The sequence below is a fragment of the Hirundo rustica genome, chromosome 9, assembly GCF_015227805.2.
Source record: "Hirundo rustica isolate bHirRus1 chromosome 9, bHirRus1.pri.v3, whole genome shotgun sequence".
Taxonomy (NCBI): Eukaryota; Metazoa; Chordata; class Aves; order Passeriformes; family Hirundinidae; genus Hirundo; species Hirundo rustica.
The window spans coordinates 24,731,547-24,750,593 of record NC_053458.1 but is presented as its reverse complement, the minus strand read 5'-3'; the positions used below and the strand labels follow the sequence as shown (position 1 = coordinate 24,750,593).

Below are 19,047 nucleotides of genomic sequence, written 5' to 3'. Positions count from 1 at the left end.
AAAAGGTTATTCCTGTAAAAATGTCCCATTCCCCAGGGTCACGGGGAATACCAATATTCACAAAAAGCTTGGATGAAATTAGTAATGCCAGTGGTAGTATATCACACATTGATTCAGAAACACAGAGTACCCTTCTGAGGGGTGGGTTAGTAGGAATGTGTTTAACGTTTTGGGATACTTCTGAACAGCAGAAGTACCTGGAAAGACATTCATTCGTTTTTGTGTCCTTTGGTATTAGAGGAGAGAGGCCAAACTCTACAAAAGCCAATTTTTTGCCCTCACTCCTTACTAATGGAGTGTGACAGAAAAAAAGAACTGAGAGGTGGATGTGCAGAGGCAGGAGAAAAGCCAGAGCAGAGTGAGCTCAGGTGCAAGAGCTGTGTGGACGGCCCCGTTCGGTCACATTACCGTGTATGTGGAGCCGGGTGTGCTGCTGCGCCTCGCCCGCAGCGTTGGTGGCCACGCAGGTGTAGCGGGCGGCGTCTCCAGGCAGGGCCTTGTCAAGCTGCAGGACACGGCCTGAGGCCTCCAGCTGTTCCCAAACACAGAGAGGAGCCCTGTGACACCACTGCCCTCGGCACAGCCACTCGGCGAGAAGGGCGAGCGGACACGGCCGGGCTCATCCCCTCCCAACCCCGGCTCATGGAACGAGGAAACTGCTGGGTCAGAGATTTCAGTGTCCCCGGGACACCAGCATCAGGAGCTGCACAGGTGTGAGGAGAGACGGCTGGCGAGGGGCAGGCAGGCAGAGGAGACTGCAGGCAAGGTGCCAAAAACTGCTCCAGCCACGGGAAATCAAAGCCACTGCACGCACTCACCCCTGGAACACGCGAGCACTGGGGAAGGCTCTTCATGGAAAGGCAAGATCTCACCAGGAGAAGGGAATTACATGTAGCTGCTGCAATGGTTGCAGAACAGCTCAGCTAATTCCACCTCACAGGGACAGGTGGCTAGAGCCACCTCACGATCAGCAGATAGCCATTTGACCTTGAAGGGCAAAGTACAACTGGAAAGAGACAGGTTCTGACCTTCTAGTCATGGACTCTCTTGATATGAGTTGTCTAGTGGTGTTCATTCTACTGGACAGTGCTATTACCTGAGACACCACCCTAATCAGTAAAAAGCCCCTCACTCTGCAGGATAGATCTTAAGCACTTTTGTATCACAGTGTGAGAGAAGCAAAATAAAAAGAAGCACTAACGTGTATAACTTACGGCAATTATCTTCCATGGTTTGGATCCCATAAAAGAATCATGCTTACTCTGATATTTCCCCTGGCTGTGTTTACTGGCTGTCCATCTTTTAACCAGGTTATGGAAGGGCTGGGGATGCCACTGGCTATGCACTGCAGCGTCACAGGCTTGTGGAGCACAACTGCTCTCTCAGAAGGCCCAGCCGATTTAATGGTTGGAGGAACTGCAAAAAGCACCAGAAACAAAAATGATACCTCATTTAAACATGTACATTTAAATATATAGAAGCAGTATCCCAGAGGTAAGTGCAGCTTTACTTCTACTTCCAGATCTAGTGGAAGATGTCCCTGCCGTGGCTGGTGTCCAACCCAAATCATTCTATGATTCTATATCATCTAATCTCTTCTCCAGTTTTTCAACCTGCTAATGCAAATAAACACTTATAGAAAGTTTGAGCACCTTCTTGCCAGCAATTTGTTGCTTCCCACCCACCTTGAGTAACCTACCGTGCACTGTAACATCAAATTCCTTTTCATATTCTCCTGCCTTGTTTGCAGCCACACACTTATAGCGGCCACTGTCTGACACTTGAGCTTGTGAGATGACAAGTTTCTGTCCATTTAATAAGACCTTGTGTCCAGCCTCCTCTCCAGCTGGTTGCCCATCTTTGAACCACCTACCAAAAAGAAAGTTCCATTTCAGTTGTCAATGAAAGTAAGATCAACAACAATCTTAAAACATGGACAATTCTATTAAACAGAATGCCTCAGTAACTCAGTTTGCATTTCTAGGGAAGTCTGGAAGTTATGTTCCCCTTGTGTGAGTGCCATGGATTGAAGGGTTTATCAGAAGGGAGTATTGGGGAACAGCCATTAAAGACAGTCTTAGAAAGGCAACAGCAGATACCACCAGAGGCAGAGAAGAACCTCCAAAGCAAAAGCAATCTTGGGTGCTAGAAGAAAAGGGCGCATTAAGTTGCATTAGCAAAGGACTTAAAAGTTTTGTCTGCTCTTGTTTTCTAACCTCATTTCCAGAACATGGACATTGGCACAAAAAATCAAACTACTTTAAAATGAAATCCTGATGTCGCCAAGTGAGTGCCTGATGGCGCTATCAGTGGAGTCAGGAGTTTGTACTTTAGTCATTAATGACCACTGATTAACACAGGCGGCTCATAAAGCTCACCTAACCAACCAGCATATTTATTTGTATTCCTTCTACTGTCATTCCAGTGCCCTTACGTGATGGTTGGTGAGGGTGTCCCTCTTGCTGAACAATCCAGTTCCAAAGGGCTATGGAGAATCACAATGTAGGCCAAGAGCTCATCCCCACCTTCCACGAATGGTGGCACTGTAAGAGAGAAAAATCCACCCACAGAAACATTTACACATCAGAAATATCAAACTAGTCTCTCTCAAACAGCACTATTAAACACACACTGATTCATTATGGACCACTATTCCTTTTTGAAGGGCAGTAACATTTTGTGGCTTCAAATCACTGCTCTTGCTTTTTTACTGTTTCTTGTAGTAACCAAAAGTTGGGTTTTCCAGATTCTGTCAGAAGAACCTTGTGAATGGGTGGGAAGGGGGAAGGCTTTTAGCACCCTCTGTAAGGAGAAGGAGAAAACATAGGTGCAGAGAGTCCTCTTCCAGGTCCTCTTCACCCTGTCTGATCCACTCTGGGAAGGAAGCACTGCCACACAGCTCCTCCACTAATAAGACCAGTGACGTTTACCAGCAGAAGGGATGCTCTACACCTGCATTCAGTGTTATGTTCAAGCGAGCAAAACCTAAAAATCAGTTCTTTACAGTTCTCTTCCATGTCAGGAGAAGACCTCAAGACATTCAGAAGGGACTGCTGAGACACGGACAGTGGTAATGGATTCAAAGGATACAGAAGTATTTTTTTCAGTATAAGGTTCAAAACTTGCACAACACAACTCAAATTCAGAGAAACATGTCCTCTCCCAGAGGCAACTACTAAGTGATATTTTTAATGGATTTCTGTGATTTTCTTCTCTGAAGATAAGTAAGAAGAATTTTAGAGGTTACTGAGAATTATATTTACCTACCACATGCACAAAAATCCTTCAAGAACTAACATGAAAGTACAAGTATTCAACTGTCCTGTAGCCCTGGACAAAAAAAGCTGTGCAGTGCCCCAGTTCAGCTAGATATAGAGCATGACTAACTGATCTTAATATATTAATACCAACAAAAATAAAACCATAGGTTCAGTGGAACTTTTCCATCTTACGTTAATGATAATCTGATAAATCTGCAGCGCACACACCTAAGACTTCAACGTCATACTTGATTTCTTGCTCTCCAGCTACGCTTGTAGCCACACACCAGTACTGGCCCTGGTCAGCTTCGACGGCATTCAGGATCTCCAGCTGCTTCCCCCCGGCCAGGACACGGAGCTTGTCGCTTGCTTTCACAGGAACCCTATCTTTTAACCAGGTCAGGACAGGGGGAGGGTTGCCAGCAGCCTTACACTCCAACATCAGGGAATTCCCAGCAACCACCTGCCTGCTCTGGGCTGTGTCAGCATCACCCTCGATTACTGGAGGAACTGCAGAAAGGAAGAAATATATTGCAAGCCATTAATTCTGTAGCCAGAAAACATTTTAAGAGAAAATGGGTTTGTTCCACCCACTCCGGCTCCATCTGCCATCATGTCATGCACAATTTCATACGAGAATTTGCTGCTGGGGCAAGGCAAGGCAGAGAAGTCAAATGATGTAGCTCAAAATTGACCAGCTGTATAAAACAGAGGATATGCAGTACTCTGACAGGGAAGAACTAGACAAGAAGGACTTAAAGGAGTACACTGAGGATCCCACCCAGCGTGATTCTTTCAAGTAAGTATTGTTTAGCATGCAGATGCGAGATAGAAAATGGATATACATGGAAAAGAAATAGCTGAGTAGAAGAAAACATGGCACCAAGGGAAGGGAGGGCAGGGTTAAATGGGGTATTGGGAAGGAATTGTTCCCTGTGAGGATGGGGAGGCCCTGGCACTGGGTGCCCAGAGAAGCTGTGGCTGCCCCTGAATATCTGGAAGTGTCCAAGGCCAGGCTGGATGGGGCTTGAAGCAGATCTGGGAGAGTGGAAGGTGTCCCTGCCCACAGCAGGGATGGGACTAAATAAGCTTTAAGGTCCCTTTCAACCCACACCATTTTATGATTCCATGAATTCAAGAGCTGTTGGAGAGTCCCATAAAGCAGAGGGTCTAAATCTCCCTCTACACAGCTCTGCCAACAGGGGCCAGAATTTGATCACAGCCACTGCCAGGCTGCAGAGACTGAAAATCTCTCCCACTGCTGTCCTGCAGGAGCAGCAAGGCAGCCCAGGAGCTGTCCCTCACCGTAGACATCCACGTGGAAGAGCTTCTCCGCAGCCCCCGCGATGCTGCTCACACGGCACGAGTACTGGGCAGAGTCTGACACCTGTGCCTGCGGGATCTGCAGGAACTGCCCTCTGTCCACGTACAGAGCCTGCGGGCTGGAAATCACATGCTGTCCATCCTTGTACCAGGTGATGGTGGGCACAGGGATTCCCTTGGTTTCACACTCCAGATTTATCAGGTTGTTGAGGAGCACTGATACCTCTGTAGTAATGTTTCCTCCTTTAATACTAGGGGGAACTAGTTCAAAAGACAAAACAACGTTAGAGCCTTAGACTACAAATATGTGCAGATTTAAACAAAATGTTAGAATGCTGTAAGAATAAAATGTCTTCATCAGCCTTCCAAACCTTCCTGCTGTGTTTTGTATGGTTCTTTGCCCAGCATAGCTCATCTGTCACCTGTACGGTCCATCAAGGTGCACAGGGTGGAAAGCATGAAGAAAACACAACAAAAAGGCCACCAGGCTCCAACATGTGCCAGATTAGGACAGCTGGGCCTTCATGCCTGCTGCAATGCATTTGGGCAGCCCTCTTCCCTGTCTCCAAAGAAAGAGCAATTCCTGGATGCCTTGGGAGGTGCATCCTCTCAGCAAGGATCCTGCTGTTGAAAATACCAAACACACCCAAGAGCCTCCACAACGGCAGTGGGAACTACTCCATGCTTCAAACTTTTGAGGATGAAGTCAGTTACTTTGAGACTAAGCATGAGCTTAACAGTCTTGCTTTATATTCCTATTCTTGAAGCTTTTTGGCCCATAGTCACTTCCCTTGCTCTCTAAGCAGCAGGACTCGGATTTTTCTAGCAAACAAGCTCTTGTGTAAATCAGCCAATATAAAGAGTCCGTAAATCTCTATAGAAGCAATAAAAACACAGTGCAATTGGCAATTGACTAAATTTATGGCTGCTGAAAGGACCAGACACATCTGGCAGACACATTGACTCCTCTGCTGCCAAACATGCTCAGTACGTCCACGGATTCCTCTGACTTCCATAGTGGTCATTGAAAACACCACTGCAGAAATGTGAAGTGTTTGTGAATGAATGGATCCCTACCTGAGACAGGTCCTGCAGTTATCAAACCACAATGAAATATTTACTAATTAAACACTTTTTGTATCAAAAACCCCAAATCCACTGAATATGCTGAAACACACCCAGTTCAAAGGCAACTGCATTTCTCTACGAAAGACAAGGAATGGTTTTAATATGGTGTTTTGGGAAAATATCAAAGCCAAAAGCAGGGCTAAACAGCTAAAACAAAGTAAGAACTAGGAAGAATTAGCATTGAGGTTCCTCGCTGACTCTGTGGGCTTCTGTATGTCCAGCCAGGACTAATGAGAAATATAAAAGTAAAGAGACGTTCCATTCTGCTGTCACAAATTCATCTTTCCTGAAGAACCTGAAATAAATCTACTCATCTGCGAGGATTTTATCTGGGGGGAAGGGGGGAGGCCATTTTATTCCTCTAATTTCAGAACAGCCATAACCTCCTCCAAGTCCTCCCAGCATTCTCTTTGTTCCTGAGAGAAAAAGCTCTCACCATGACTGGTGTGCAAGCCACATTCCTGTGCCTGTGGGTGCTCTGTGCTTCACAAATGTCCCAGATGAGGGAAATAATGCACATTAATTCAAAGAATCACACACAATGTTCAGAAACAAATCCACAGCACGGGAGGACTTGAGAGCTAACAGACTCAAATCCCTACCCTTCACACTCCAGGCACAAGAGTTTGAGTCCCACAAAACACAGGGGTGTATTCTGGCACCAGGTTAAGTAAAATAAGACCAAATGTGCATTAAAATCAAAATCCTATTCATTTTCTCCTCCCTAAGACAGAGCCAAACAACAGACAATGTGATAATAAAAATTCAGTTGAAACTAACAGCAGAATTTGAGAACACCCTTCAAGATTTTTTGCTTTCACTAATTAGAAAAAGCAGCATATAAACGACATTTCAAGGTGCTTTTCCAGCCTGCAAAGACTACATCCACACTTAACTTCATACATACAAATACTCAAAAAGGTCATTTTGTGAACACAGGATTCTTAAGTTTACACACAAAATTTGTAGCATCAGAGACTTAATTTGCATTTGCCTGAGTACCTCCATTCAAAAAGAAACCTTAAGAGTAAAACCAGAGGATCTTCTGGGATCAGGCGTTCCATAAGCTTACCGTGGACAATGAGCCTGACCTCCTTCACTTGTTTGCCAGCAGTGTTGGTGGCACTGCACTGGTAGCGACCCTTGTCAACCCTGCGAGCGCTCTTGATGTGGAGAACTTGGTCCCTGTCCAGGAGCTCAACATTGGGATCACCCAAAAACAAAGGCCTGAAACAGAGACCATTTTGCTTCACAGAATACTGCCCCCACCCTTTCAGCATTAATTTAAACTGACAGTAAGAAGAAGAGGTCCTTTGGTGGCAGTAATTGTACCATTCTAGAGTGCCATTTGGCAATAAATTAATGGCCTTGATCACAAGAACTATCACGCAGTGACAAGCCATTATGATTAGCTCTACTCCTAACTTCTAAAAGAAATCAAACCACAAAAAGTACTTTTCTCAGACCTCCAAGATGCCAGCATCAGAGCCAGAGTTGCATGCCTGACCTCAGCTCCTTCTCCTACTTTATTTATCACGCCAGGCCTTTGCTGGTAACAAAACGTCGACTACTACACAGGAACAACATACCCATAGCAAAGAGTAAGGAATTGTAACAGCAGAGTATCAGTGAGTCCTGACCAGCGCCTACACTGAATTACATGGTTAAAGACCAAAAACACCCGGGCCAGCTGGGTTTTCAGCTAATATTTAAGAATTCTTCTCCTGGCGTGCTTTCCTGGAAGATGGGATGTGGAATGGAAAACATGCAGGCTATAAATGTTTTCAAGCCTTTACTATATATATGTTGATATAACCTCTCAAACCTTTAACGTATATGTGCAGAACTGCACAAGGCACTAGCCAGCAAAACATCTGATATGAGTTCTGTCTACCAGTGAAAAAATCATCTCAGCTAAACAACTGCATTTTAACTAATGACATGTGTAAAATAATCCAGGTAGAATAACTCACAGAATAAACTCAAAGAAATGGTTCTGCTTATCTTGCTTCAACGATCATCTCATTTCAAAACCCCAAAATCTGCTCTGCAAGTGCCAATAATGGGTCAGTTCAGAAAGAAAAGTGGGATGTTAAGTTTTGATTAAAGAATTTACCACCTCACATCACCCCAAATTCTGATGACACTAAGTTAACACTAAGTAGTTAAACACTGCACCTCCTTCCTCTCTGCTCTAGGGGAGGAAGAGCCTGACATAAATCACAAAAGCTGCAATATACTCACTTGCCATCCTTAAACCAGTGAATGTCAGGAACAGGGAAGCCTTTGGCTCTGCATTCCAGATGGATTTCATGGTTGAGGATGACTGCCACTTCACCAGGCGTATTGGCACCTATTATGCTTGGTGGAACTTTAAAAAGACAAACATTACGGCAGGACTGGTATTTAGCCAGGGAATCTGTGCCCTGTGACTGATGGGACTGCAGCAGTGGATCTTACTATTCCCTTGAAACACTTTTATTGTTCCCTGCAGAGGGAATTCTGCAGAGCACAATAACCTGTCTATCGTGACAAGCACTTCCACACCTGCACTGGTGAACTGTACCTGGGAACACCCAATGTCACATTGCACACCCAAAATACAAAACAAAGCACCAAAGCCCAGAAATCTAAAGCAATATTTTGTCTGTATTGCTACAAGAATGGCAAAAGTTTAAGAACTCAGTGCTTCAGCATACAATAATTCATGGGCAGTGAGCGGAAGAACCTGTTTATAATGAGTTGAAATGTATTGGGGTCTTAAATATCAGCTGTTTTACCAATCACCAACTAAAACCCAAACCAAACAAAAATCATCCCCAAAGCCATGGAACTAACCAAGTATATGGAGGTTAAACAGCTTCTCAGAACTTCCTGCCACGTTTATGGCTTTGCATGAATACTGTCCTGCATCCTCAGTAGTAGCTTTCAGGAGCTTCAGTATCTTCCCATTGTGCAAAATCTGAAGAGCGCTGCTTTCCACAACCTTAGAGGAACCCGAGACATTAGCCTTATGTGATCCAAGCTACAGCAGCCAAGTATCACAGCTGGATTTTTATAAGAAAATGGTAGTTTTAGTGGAAGGATAATCTGTTTCCCCTTTCAGTTTCAGCACTAATCTCTTGCCCTGCTGCAATGAATTCAATATGGTTTCTAGCTCAGCCTAGGGCAGGGAGTGGAGAAACTCCAACCAGCAGCAATGGGCAGTCCCAAGAGTGCATAAAGGGACCTCTCCTCATCTTATACTACCACTTATCAGCTACAAGTGGAAACAGAGGACTTAAGGATAATCCTGATGAAGTCAATTCACCTCCAAAAGCTCTTATTTCTCCATCTGTAGAATGAAAAAAAATGGCAATATTGGTCCCCTCTGCATGCATTGGTATCTACAATACTGGGGGATTGCCAAGGCCAGTTCCTAAGGGAATATTGAAAATAAAGAGTTTACATTTGACTTACAGAATTAATAGATGAGACATATTTAGCTGCCTTTTTGTGGGGAATGTTCTTAGAGCACTTAAATATACATAAAGGCATTTACTTGTATTTCTTTGGAATGAATTCTCATACCAAGCCCCCAAAAGTCCACAGTTAGATTAATCCCACATACCTGGATATCATCCTTATACCAGGAGATGACTGGAAAGGGGTTAGCAGTTACTTCACAGAAGAGACTTACAGGGTGATGAACAACCACAGATGTATTTGTCACCTTATCTTGATCTCTAATTTCAGGAGGAACTGCAAGAAAGCTCAACATTATGATTTAAGTCTTCCTATTCCAGTTATTTCCCCCTTCCTTCGCTCCCATCAGTCAAGCACCACTATAAATCAAAATTTCTCAAACCCTTCTTGTTCCCTTCTCAACATTTCCATTTGTCTTTAGGCTCTGGACATCTCTCTCTGTGTCTTTTCTTCTCTTTGCCAAAAACAGTGTTCTCTTGCTCATTAAGAGACTCCCAGAGAAATTCACTCAAACACAAGCACCATCAACATTTTAAGAGAATAATCTTAAAATTAATCTAAAATTTAACCTTGAAATCTAGTGTTATTTGTTTAGCATATGAAGAAAGCCTATTCCAGAGTCATCCTTCCTCTTCACTGGTCCAGTCATGCCCAAGAAGCCCATCTATCATTTGTCCCACTAAGAATGCAAAGAGAATGGCCTTAAACTGGTGGACTATAAAGTTCCAACCCTACTGAGGAGCCAGCTAATTAGAACTAACTGTCATGGGAAGTGAACAAGGCTGGAGTAACAGCAGTCTGTAGGGTTTTTATTTCCTGTCTAGGATTCTGGAAGAAGAAGAGTATCAGCAACTAGAAATCTCCTAGTTTCTCTTCATTCTGATAACTCTTCTCTCATTTGAAATGCAGACCTAGCCCTCAATCTGTAACTTCTACAGCACAAAGCTTTGTTTGTTATTCACATTAAAATCTTCAAGTAGAACTGAAGTTTCTACCAAGAAGATGTACCTGGATCCTTAAGCAAAATGAAGATGGTTTGTGGATAAAGTCACGGAGAACAGAAAAACAGGGGAAAAGAAAAACTAGAGAGAGTGTCAGAAAAATAGAAAGTACTCAGATTTTATAATTTACCAGCAAAAGGGCAGATTTGGGCCATGCAATGTGCAAGAAGAAAACAGAAGATACTTCTCCAAGCCAGCTCCCCAAGGGCTGTATGCATTTACCATGGACTTTCAGGCTGTATCTCCTCTGCGTGCTCCCAGCCTCGTTGGCCGCCACGCAGACATAGTCCCCACTGTCCGAGGGCGTGAGGGCAGCTATGACCAGCAGGGTCCCATCCTCCAGCACCGAGAGCCCCGGCTCAGCCCCGGTCAGCTCCCGCCCATTCCGCAGCCATTTGATGGCAGGCTTGGGAGTGCCTGCAAGGAAAAGGGGAAACGGCCACAAAGGCTTCGCTCAGCTCAGAACAAGATTGATTCAAACAACTCCTGCTGCTTGCTGGAAGGACAACACACAGGGAGGCCAGGAGCTTCCAAGAGGAAGCCCCAGCTGTTACAGGATGATTTTAACATTTAAAATCTTCATCCTAAACATTCACAAATCCTTGCTGGCTAGCAATGACTTTCCACAGGACTTCCACACACAGTGGTAATTTAAATCACTGTTAGTTCGAATTTTTCCATGTAAAGCATAAATGGAAAATTCTGTGTGGATTGGACATTTTTACAGCAGCGTTGTAACTTGCAATGGTCAGCAGAAAAAGATCCTTCTGTCACTACCACGGGTAACCAAGACACTCACCTTTTGCAGGGCATGGGAACGCGATGCGCTGGTTGGCCACTCTTTCTTGGAAGGGGCTGTTGAATGGAGGGTCCAGGTCCTCAATAGTGGGAGGCTCTGAAAGAAAATTAGACCCAAAAAACTGCTTGATCTCTGCTCCAAATGTAAAATACAGTTTGACAATACATAACACAAAGTCTCTCTCATTCACACAGGGTCACATTCCAACAAACCTCTTTACATTGACCAGAATCGATACTACAAAAGTAGTTTCCATTTCAGTGGGAATATTTAGGAAGTAAGCAGTACAAAGACTCTTTCAAACTTCACAGAAAACACTTCTCTTCAAATCTTGCTATATTTATTTTGAAGCCAATGTTTCTGCACAATCTGAAAAACACTGTTTTTTCCCCACACCACACATTCTAGTGCTACTGCTATCCTTTGTTCTCAAGTCTCATTTTAAACTCCTGTGCAGACTGAGACTATATGAAGAATATTTTTTTATAATTAAATAAAGTTACTGAGAGTTCTTTGTTGTCTGTAAGAAGTGTTTCTCAGCATCTCTAATCCAAAGGATCAGAATGTTGCCTTTAGACTTCTGCGAAGAAGAAACAGCTCTTGCTTAGCTTAAGTCAGTCATGCTCCATTGCTATCTGTCAGCCCCACAGGTGAGGAGATATACTACGCATTTAAATTGGCACAGTGACCACTTACCCTTTCACCATTTCAACACCATTTTTAAATTTAAATATATATATAGAGAGTGTGTGCATGCTTCTTTTTTTTAATTCCTGCAACCTCTCCAAAGACTATTTGCTCATTCTAATTCTCCTCAATTACCATCAGAACATAACATCTAAACCAGATGTGGCTTTTGCATCACGTAACAGTGGGTGAGAGAAAGCCCTGCCCTGCAAGGCCCCAACCCCACACCACCGGCAGGGAGTCCCTGCCAGCCCAGGCCAGGGCAGGAGCGTGGCCCCAGGCATGTACCTTGCACTTGTACGGTGACCTCCGCTGTGTCACTGCCCGCACTGTTGGTGGCCACACAGGTGTAGATGCCAGCATCAGGGAGCTGGACGCTGCTGATGCCCAGAGCTCCATCCGGGCTCTGCAGGAACTTCCCCCCGTCTGTGGGCACAGCACTTGTACCTCGGAACCAAGAGACCGATGGGGCAGGGACGCCCTGGGCACTGCAGGGAAGCTCCACTCTCTGCCCAGCCTGCACTTTCAGAACTCGAGGTCCACGCTGGATCCTTGGAGGAACTGAGGAAGACAAGTTTAGTGCACAGAAATGTGAAAGAAACAAGGTACAGGATCATTCTTAAGGCTGAGAGTGTTCAGCCTGGTGAAGAAAAGGTTCCAGGGAGACCATAGAGCACTTTCCAGTGCCTAGAGGGGCTCCAGGAGAGCTGGAGAGGGACTTGGAACAAGGGATGGAGGGACAGGACAAGGGGGAGCTATTTTAAACTAAGAGAGGGGAGATTCAGACCAGGTATAAGGAAGAAAATTTTATGGTCAGGGTGAAGAGGCCCTGGCACAGAGTGCCCAGGGAAGCTGTGGCTGCCCCTGGATCCTTGGAAGGGTCCAAGGCCAAGCTGGATGGGGCTTGGGACACCCTGGGATAGTAGGAGCCCATGGCAGGGGGTGGCACTGGTGACCTTTTAAAGTCTCTTTCAACTCAAACCATTTTATGATCCTATGAAATTCTTTTCTATTTTTATAATTTTAGAAAATGTTCTTTATTTACTGAAATCAAATGCCCTCAGATGACTACAAAAGCAGCCCTGCACTCTGTTCTCTGCACAGAATAGGATGGGAGATACCCTGGTGATGAATTTATTTGAACAAGTCACACAGCACGACTCCCATGAGCAGTGTCATATTCTGACTGGAAGAGCTGTGGGTACTGGCTCCTTATTACACAAAACAATTCAGGAGATTTTATGATAGAGTTAATCTCATTTTCTTTTTGGCATTTTAATTTCCTTTCCCTAATCCCTGATCTTTGTATGTTTCCAAACACAAGTTCAGACAAGGGAGATAAAATATGACTGGAAGTGATTTCACTGGTCCTACAGAATAATATAAATCCACCGTTAAGTCTTTTGCCACATTGTTTTTTGGGTTTTTTCCCTAAGGATCACTGGCAATAAAAAAATTTTTAAAAATACCTGAAACAATAACAAGTGACATTTTTCCAGACTTGACATTGTGTGAGTGCTTAAGAGATGGTGGTTGGGCCCCAGTATGGGGAGAGCAGGAGAGAGACAAAGGAGTGACATGAGACAAAGGTAAGGAGAGGGACACAGGTCCTGGCTGGAGCCACTGGACACCTTTACACATATCTATGTATTTGTGTGTGTTTGTACAGTATTTCCTTTCCACAAAATCAGTAATTCACATATGAAGATAATACAACCTGAAAGAATGGTAGTTGAGAGGATTTAATGTCAGCTAGTAAAAAAAATTTGAAAATCTTTTAAAGATGCTCAGTTCCATGTGGAAACTCGCAGATGATGAACCCCGGAGTTCCAACTCACCATGTACACTGAGCTTCACTGACTGAGTCACGTTCCCAGCAATGTTTGTAGCGACACAGATATACATTCCACTGTCTGAGACTTGGGTCTTGCTGATCTTCAGTGACCCTGAGGGGAGGAAAGTGTGTCTGCAAAAAGAAGAAGCAGATAAACTGTATAAACATGTAAGGAGAGGTGAATGACCTCTCCATATTCACTGCTAACGATTCCTATGAGCTAAAATAACACCACTCTGACCATATTATGCAACTATGATTTATATTTGATCTTTTTTTCTTCCTAACTCTTTATGGAGCCCCTACATTCAGAATACACAGCTAATACCTACATTTTAAGATCCAAATTACAAAATTTGGTTCTAGGTATTTATAGGACTTAGTAAAATGGGAGAGGCAGAGAAATGGAGCTCTTCACCCCTTGTTAAAATTTTTTGCTCAGCTCAGGTCAGCAGGGTCAGAAAGTTAAAACTTTTATGACAGCTTCATCCTGGCAAAAAAATAGATGTTACATTGATTCAAGATGGAAGACAGGATTTTGATTCAAAACTGCCAGTTCTGGTGTTTTTAGGAATTGCCATTAAATAATTAACTACACAGTGTTAAGTTCTCCTACAGTTCTGATCTCAGATCTGTAACACCAGAAGCTACTTTAGCCACCCAAGCCAAAATCTTCTGTAGGAGCCAAAGGTAATAGAGACAGGGAAAATAAGTGAGGAGGGAAGAAAAAATGACAGCTAAGGATTGACAAGAAGAAATTCAAGCCTGGCTTAACTCAAGATAACATCCAGAATTGGTGGGATCATCTGTCTTCCTTTCTGTGGCCCTAATTAGGACAATGTTATCATAAGGACATAAATGGTGAATTTGGAGATTGTAATGACTAGAGAGATGAATGGAAGGAAAGTGAAATGTATTTTCTCCAGTGTAAAATGTGTCTGATACTACAATTCCTCCTCTGCTGCCTTTATCTTTCCAAACTTTTTGGCACTTTTTTAATAAGCCCAGAAGACAAATTTCTGAGGCAATTTCTCCTCCTCGATTTTGTCCAGTAATTACTTTTGCTTTCTGATAAAAGTTCCTTCATATCTGATTTCCCTCTCCCTTTGTTTACTGTTCGCATTTCTAACAGGATCTTTGGGTGGTCTCAAACAGTTCTGTTTGGACTAATCTGTAACTTTTGCTGACATCTGTAAACAATTTTATGGAATGGGCTGAGCTGGACTTCTGTTCCTCTGGACAACTTGGATCTCACCACAACAGCCATGAGCATGTACCCTAATTTATCAGTGTCTCCTGAGGTAAAATGAGGACAAGTAAGAGACCAAGAATGCAGATCTGTTTGTGCATGCAACACGCTCACAGGACACAGCAGAAAATCCCTCATGGATTACTGACAACAAGCCAAATCCCTGCACACGAGCCTCCTCCAGCAGACATGGAGGCCAAAGATCTGCTGAGGCTGTCACAGGCTCCCTGGAATGCTCCAAGGTGCAGGTTTGGCCACAAGGGAAAGAGGATCTCCAGGGCAATTCCTTAGCTCAGACACTGGCTGATTCTGTCCACAGGATCACTGGGAGACACCAGAAAGCACACTGTGCATGTGGTCAGCCTTGCCATTCCCTGTTTAATGGACACAGCTGGTGCCTGGCACTTCTGAGGGACCCTGAGGAGCAGAAAGCAGCAGCACAGCCTGTGACAGTACCTGGCACTCCAACGGAGTCACCAGCTCATCTCTCCTGTTATTCTGTGCCACATTAAATAACAAGGGAGAACTCCAACACTGTCCAACACAGTCCCCAGCTCTTCATTCTATAAAGCCGTCAGCTTTACAAGTATTTACATTTTAGAAGTGTTTAAAGCTGATTTCACATATTCAAAAGTCTCTGGTGAGTTTTTGGATCCAAAACACAGCAAGCAACACACACTTGTCAGCACACCCAAACATTTATCGTCATCATCATCATCATCTGTATCCTACTTGCAGGCCAGGCTTCATGTAAATCACAGACAGTGCTTCCCTGAGCATAAATGTGAAGTACATAAGAAAAGAAACACAGTTTTTGAACAATTATAATCATGCACAGATTACGTGGGTCTCTGGGCACCACCACAGTACAAACACCCAGGATCTCTTTCCTCCTATCCTCCTGAGATTGGATATAAGCACATGCTGGAATGGGAGCTGTACAACCATGCACAGGCTTAGCAGGCTTGGGAAAGTGACTTTCAAGACCCAATACAACAGGTTAGGCAGAACAAAGTAAAACCCTCTGAGTGATCCTGTGGCAAGTCACCCACCCTTCCAAAATCCTGACAGTTTAGAGGCAAATTCACTTTTCTTTTGTTTTCATCAAACATTGTTACCTTGGAGAGAATGGAGATATGAGCTGCATTTCTTTGGCCCAGGTAATTATAGGGGGTGGCAAGCTCCTCACTTCACATGGAAGTGTGACATCTTCCCCTGCAGTTACTGAGACCTCTATGGGTTTATCATGTGCACTTCCTTGCTGGTCTCCAGGCCTGGACACTCTAGGTTTCACTATAAAATGGAACACATTAAGAAGCTGCAATGAATATACATTATTTGTAGAAATGTAACACCATACAACATCTCTTTTTTTAATCAGGCATAAAACATTAGAATCCTGTTTTAATGACATGTCTGCAACAGAGGTAAATCACTGCTGTGCTGATGTACAGTGCCCGTAGCTTGGACACTGGCTGATGCCCAGAGGGAACACCACAATACCAGAAACCCTGGACTATCCATTCAAAAAGATGGACACAACAGATTGCTGTAATTCCTCTGTGTGCTGAGCTCTGTACTGCATAGGTAACTAGCAACCACTCCCTGAACTGTTACAATACAGCCACAGTAACTCCAAGCCAGAAGAGCCTTGCAAAGCACACCTACACCTGAACCGACTTTTAATAACGCTGGATTGATGATGACAGGAAGTCTTGGGACTGGTGGGATTAAGGGATCTTCATTCTTGTCTCAGCAGGAAATTCTACTCCTGTACAGATGCTTCCTATCCACTTCCACAAAGCTGAAACTACGCACAGCCCAAGGTCCACAAACTCGAGGTAAGAGGGGTAAGGAGGCTTTAAGGGAATTACAATGGCTGAAGGACAGGTCTTTGGGGATCAGCCATGTATAAAACTGCCTGGTTTGGGGATCCAAAAGCACTAACTAGACAAAAGTTCCCATCCCACATGCCCTGGGTGTGTCTAGCTCCCAAAGCACTGGATGGGTGACACGGACACTGCAGCTGAGCTGAGGTGACACCCACCATAGACAGTCAGCTGCACCTTCCTGGTGGCATAGCCAGCAGCATTGGTGGCAGTGCACACGTATTCCCCGCTCTCTTCTCCCCCTGGGGACACCACATACAGGCTTCCATCCGAGCCTGCCGAGAACCTCATGTCGCTGGGAAGGATTACCTCTCCTTTCTGTGGAAAGAACAGTAATATAAGTCCTACAGTGCCTGGATTTTCCAAAATAAAGCAAATTACAATTATTTAATTCAATAAAAGCTGCTTTTATTTTTTTCAAGGCTGAGATGGACAAAGTATTTTACATTAGCTAAGAAACTTGGCCCTAAAATTCTATTTATACAAACTAATTAACTGCAATTAACTTTTCACAGTCCTTGAGTATCACTTTCTAAGCAGTAACGAGAACAGAAGCACTGGGATTCTTATGCAGAAAGTTTGCTATATTTTACAGACCCAAAGTCTTAAAAGAAAATTTAAAAAATAATAGTCAAGAATAATAATCAAGATTTCAACTGAGCTAATTTTGACATTGATTTCTGTTGTCAAAATAAATCTTGTATATACTATACAAACTTGTTTTCAGTCAGCTGTCTCCTCCTTGTCTGTAGCTGAATAGGTGATAAAATAAAGAAAAAGAAATCCTCCCATGTTCTCTTCCCTAGCAAACCACCAGTAAACCATGTTCTATTCCTTCTTTCAAACAAAGCTGTTTCCAAGGTCTCAGTCAGTTACACCTGCACAACTTCTGAGGCCCAAAAGTGCCTTCACACCACATCATGTGAGCTCTAACTGATATTGATACCCCAAATAACTGTTACTACGAGAAATTATCCTGTTCATGGAGGAAAAAACCCAAGCAAACTGGCTTTAAGACAAATTCCCCCAAAGGCTGAGGTCCTCTTCAGTGCACTTCTTGTCAAGGCCATGACTGAAAAGTCATGGGTTAACCTCACAATGCCATTATTAAATACACTTTCCTCAGAAAAAAGTCAGAGCTCCACAAGAAAAATGAACTCTCAGTCTGTGGCAGGCTGCCCAAACTCGAATTATCAACTCACAACAGGAACAGGAACAATTTCTAAAGTGTAAAACCCATAAAGATACAGCGATAACCTAAGCCCTGCCAAAGAATAGAACATTGAGCTGTGGCAGGACCACGGCCAAAAGTTCTGCTCTAAGAAACAAAAGCAGCTCTGAAAGAGAGATTTCCAGGTCCCTCACAACTGGAGTTTTGGGCCATGTTCTTTGAATATAGTTTTTATGAACAGCTCAAAGGTGAGGGATTACCTTGGACCAGACAATGGATGGCTTGGGAACTCCACTTGCTTTGCAGGGCAGTGTCACTGGGATCCCTTCGATGGTGCTGAATATCTGCTGTCCGTGCTGAATGACAGGCCGGACTACAAACACAAATATTACAGACATGCACAACACATTTCAACATGGCACAACTATTACAATAAAATCCTCATATTCGATTACTGCTTCCTACAGGCAAGCAGGGTTTGGGACCTTTTGGCCTCTTCTGTAACCCTAAGGAGCCACTTTCCAGCCTTTCAGGACAGAATAAATCCCTGTTCACTACAGAATCTACCAGCCATAGGCTCGTCACTGCATTATGTACACGTGGTTTTAAACTAACTGCAGGTATTCACTGACTGAAATTATTTCAGAAAAGCTTTGTCATATTATCCCTTGACATTTTAGGCTTTGCCTCTCAAAATCAGTAACAGGATATAACAAAAACCTGAATTCTCTCACTCAGTTGAGCTGCCTTTGAATTAACAGAAAAATAAGGTAAGATTTAAGGGTGTCATACCAAAACCTAGATAATTCTAAACACAGAAAGATATTCCTTTTTGTTCTCAAGCTCTGAAACATTCAAAAAACTAGTGTTGATGTGGAAGATCTTATGAGTACTTGCCTGTACTAAAAATTTATAGTCATTCTTTATTTAAAAGGAGGTTTCAGCATCTTCAGCAAAGCTTAAAATAAGTCTCCCATGATTAATTAAACATGTAGAAAATTTAACACGTGAGAAACCATAAAGTGATTGTGGCCTCACAGAGTTAACACAAATACGCTCAGCTGAAACACAGATGGGTTACCAGAGTGCTAACGCTTTGTCTTGCTGTCGGTGCAGTTTTTGGTAGGTTTTAATTAAAGAGAAAAAATAAGGGGGAGGAGAATGGGGACGACACCAAAAACAACAAACAAATTATGACTTTTACCAAACTCATAACTCATTTTCTTTCATCCTAATTCTCC

The 19,047-nt window shown here is 43.5% G+C and overlaps 1 protein-coding gene across 1 annotated transcript in view; it reads right to left on the bottom strand.

Moving 5' to 3' along the window:
* HMCN1 (hemicentin 1) overlaps positions 1–19,047 on the bottom strand; it is a 166,877-nt gene that overhangs the window by 76,158 nt on the left and 71,672 nt on the right. Inside the window, exons 20-36 of the mRNA XM_040072701.1 lie at positions 18,067–18,179; positions 16,794–16,953; positions 15,865–16,039; positions 13,502–13,629; positions 11,952–12,224; positions 10,977–11,072; positions 10,400–10,594; positions 9,322–9,452; positions 8,550–8,697; positions 7,956–8,082; positions 6,784–6,938; positions 4,566–4,844; positions 3,489–3,770; positions 2,435–2,543; positions 1,700–1,869; positions 1,262–1,416; positions 409–532 (exon numbers count right to left, since the gene is read on the bottom strand). Of these exons, the coding sequence (XP_039928635.1) occupies positions 409–532; positions 1,262–1,416; positions 1,700–1,869; positions 2,435–2,543; positions 3,489–3,770; positions 4,566–4,844; positions 6,784–6,938; positions 7,956–8,082; positions 8,550–8,697; positions 9,322–9,452; positions 10,400–10,594; positions 10,977–11,072; positions 11,952–12,224; positions 13,502–13,629; positions 15,865–16,039; positions 16,794–16,953; positions 18,067–18,179 (2,820 nt within the window). The remainder of the gene's footprint in view (positions 1–408; positions 533–1,261; positions 1,417–1,699; positions 1,870–2,434; positions 2,544–3,488; positions 3,771–4,565; positions 4,845–6,783; positions 6,939–7,955; positions 8,083–8,549; positions 8,698–9,321; positions 9,453–10,399; positions 10,595–10,976; positions 11,073–11,951; positions 12,225–13,501; positions 13,630–15,864; positions 16,040–16,793; positions 16,954–18,066; positions 18,180–19,047) is intronic.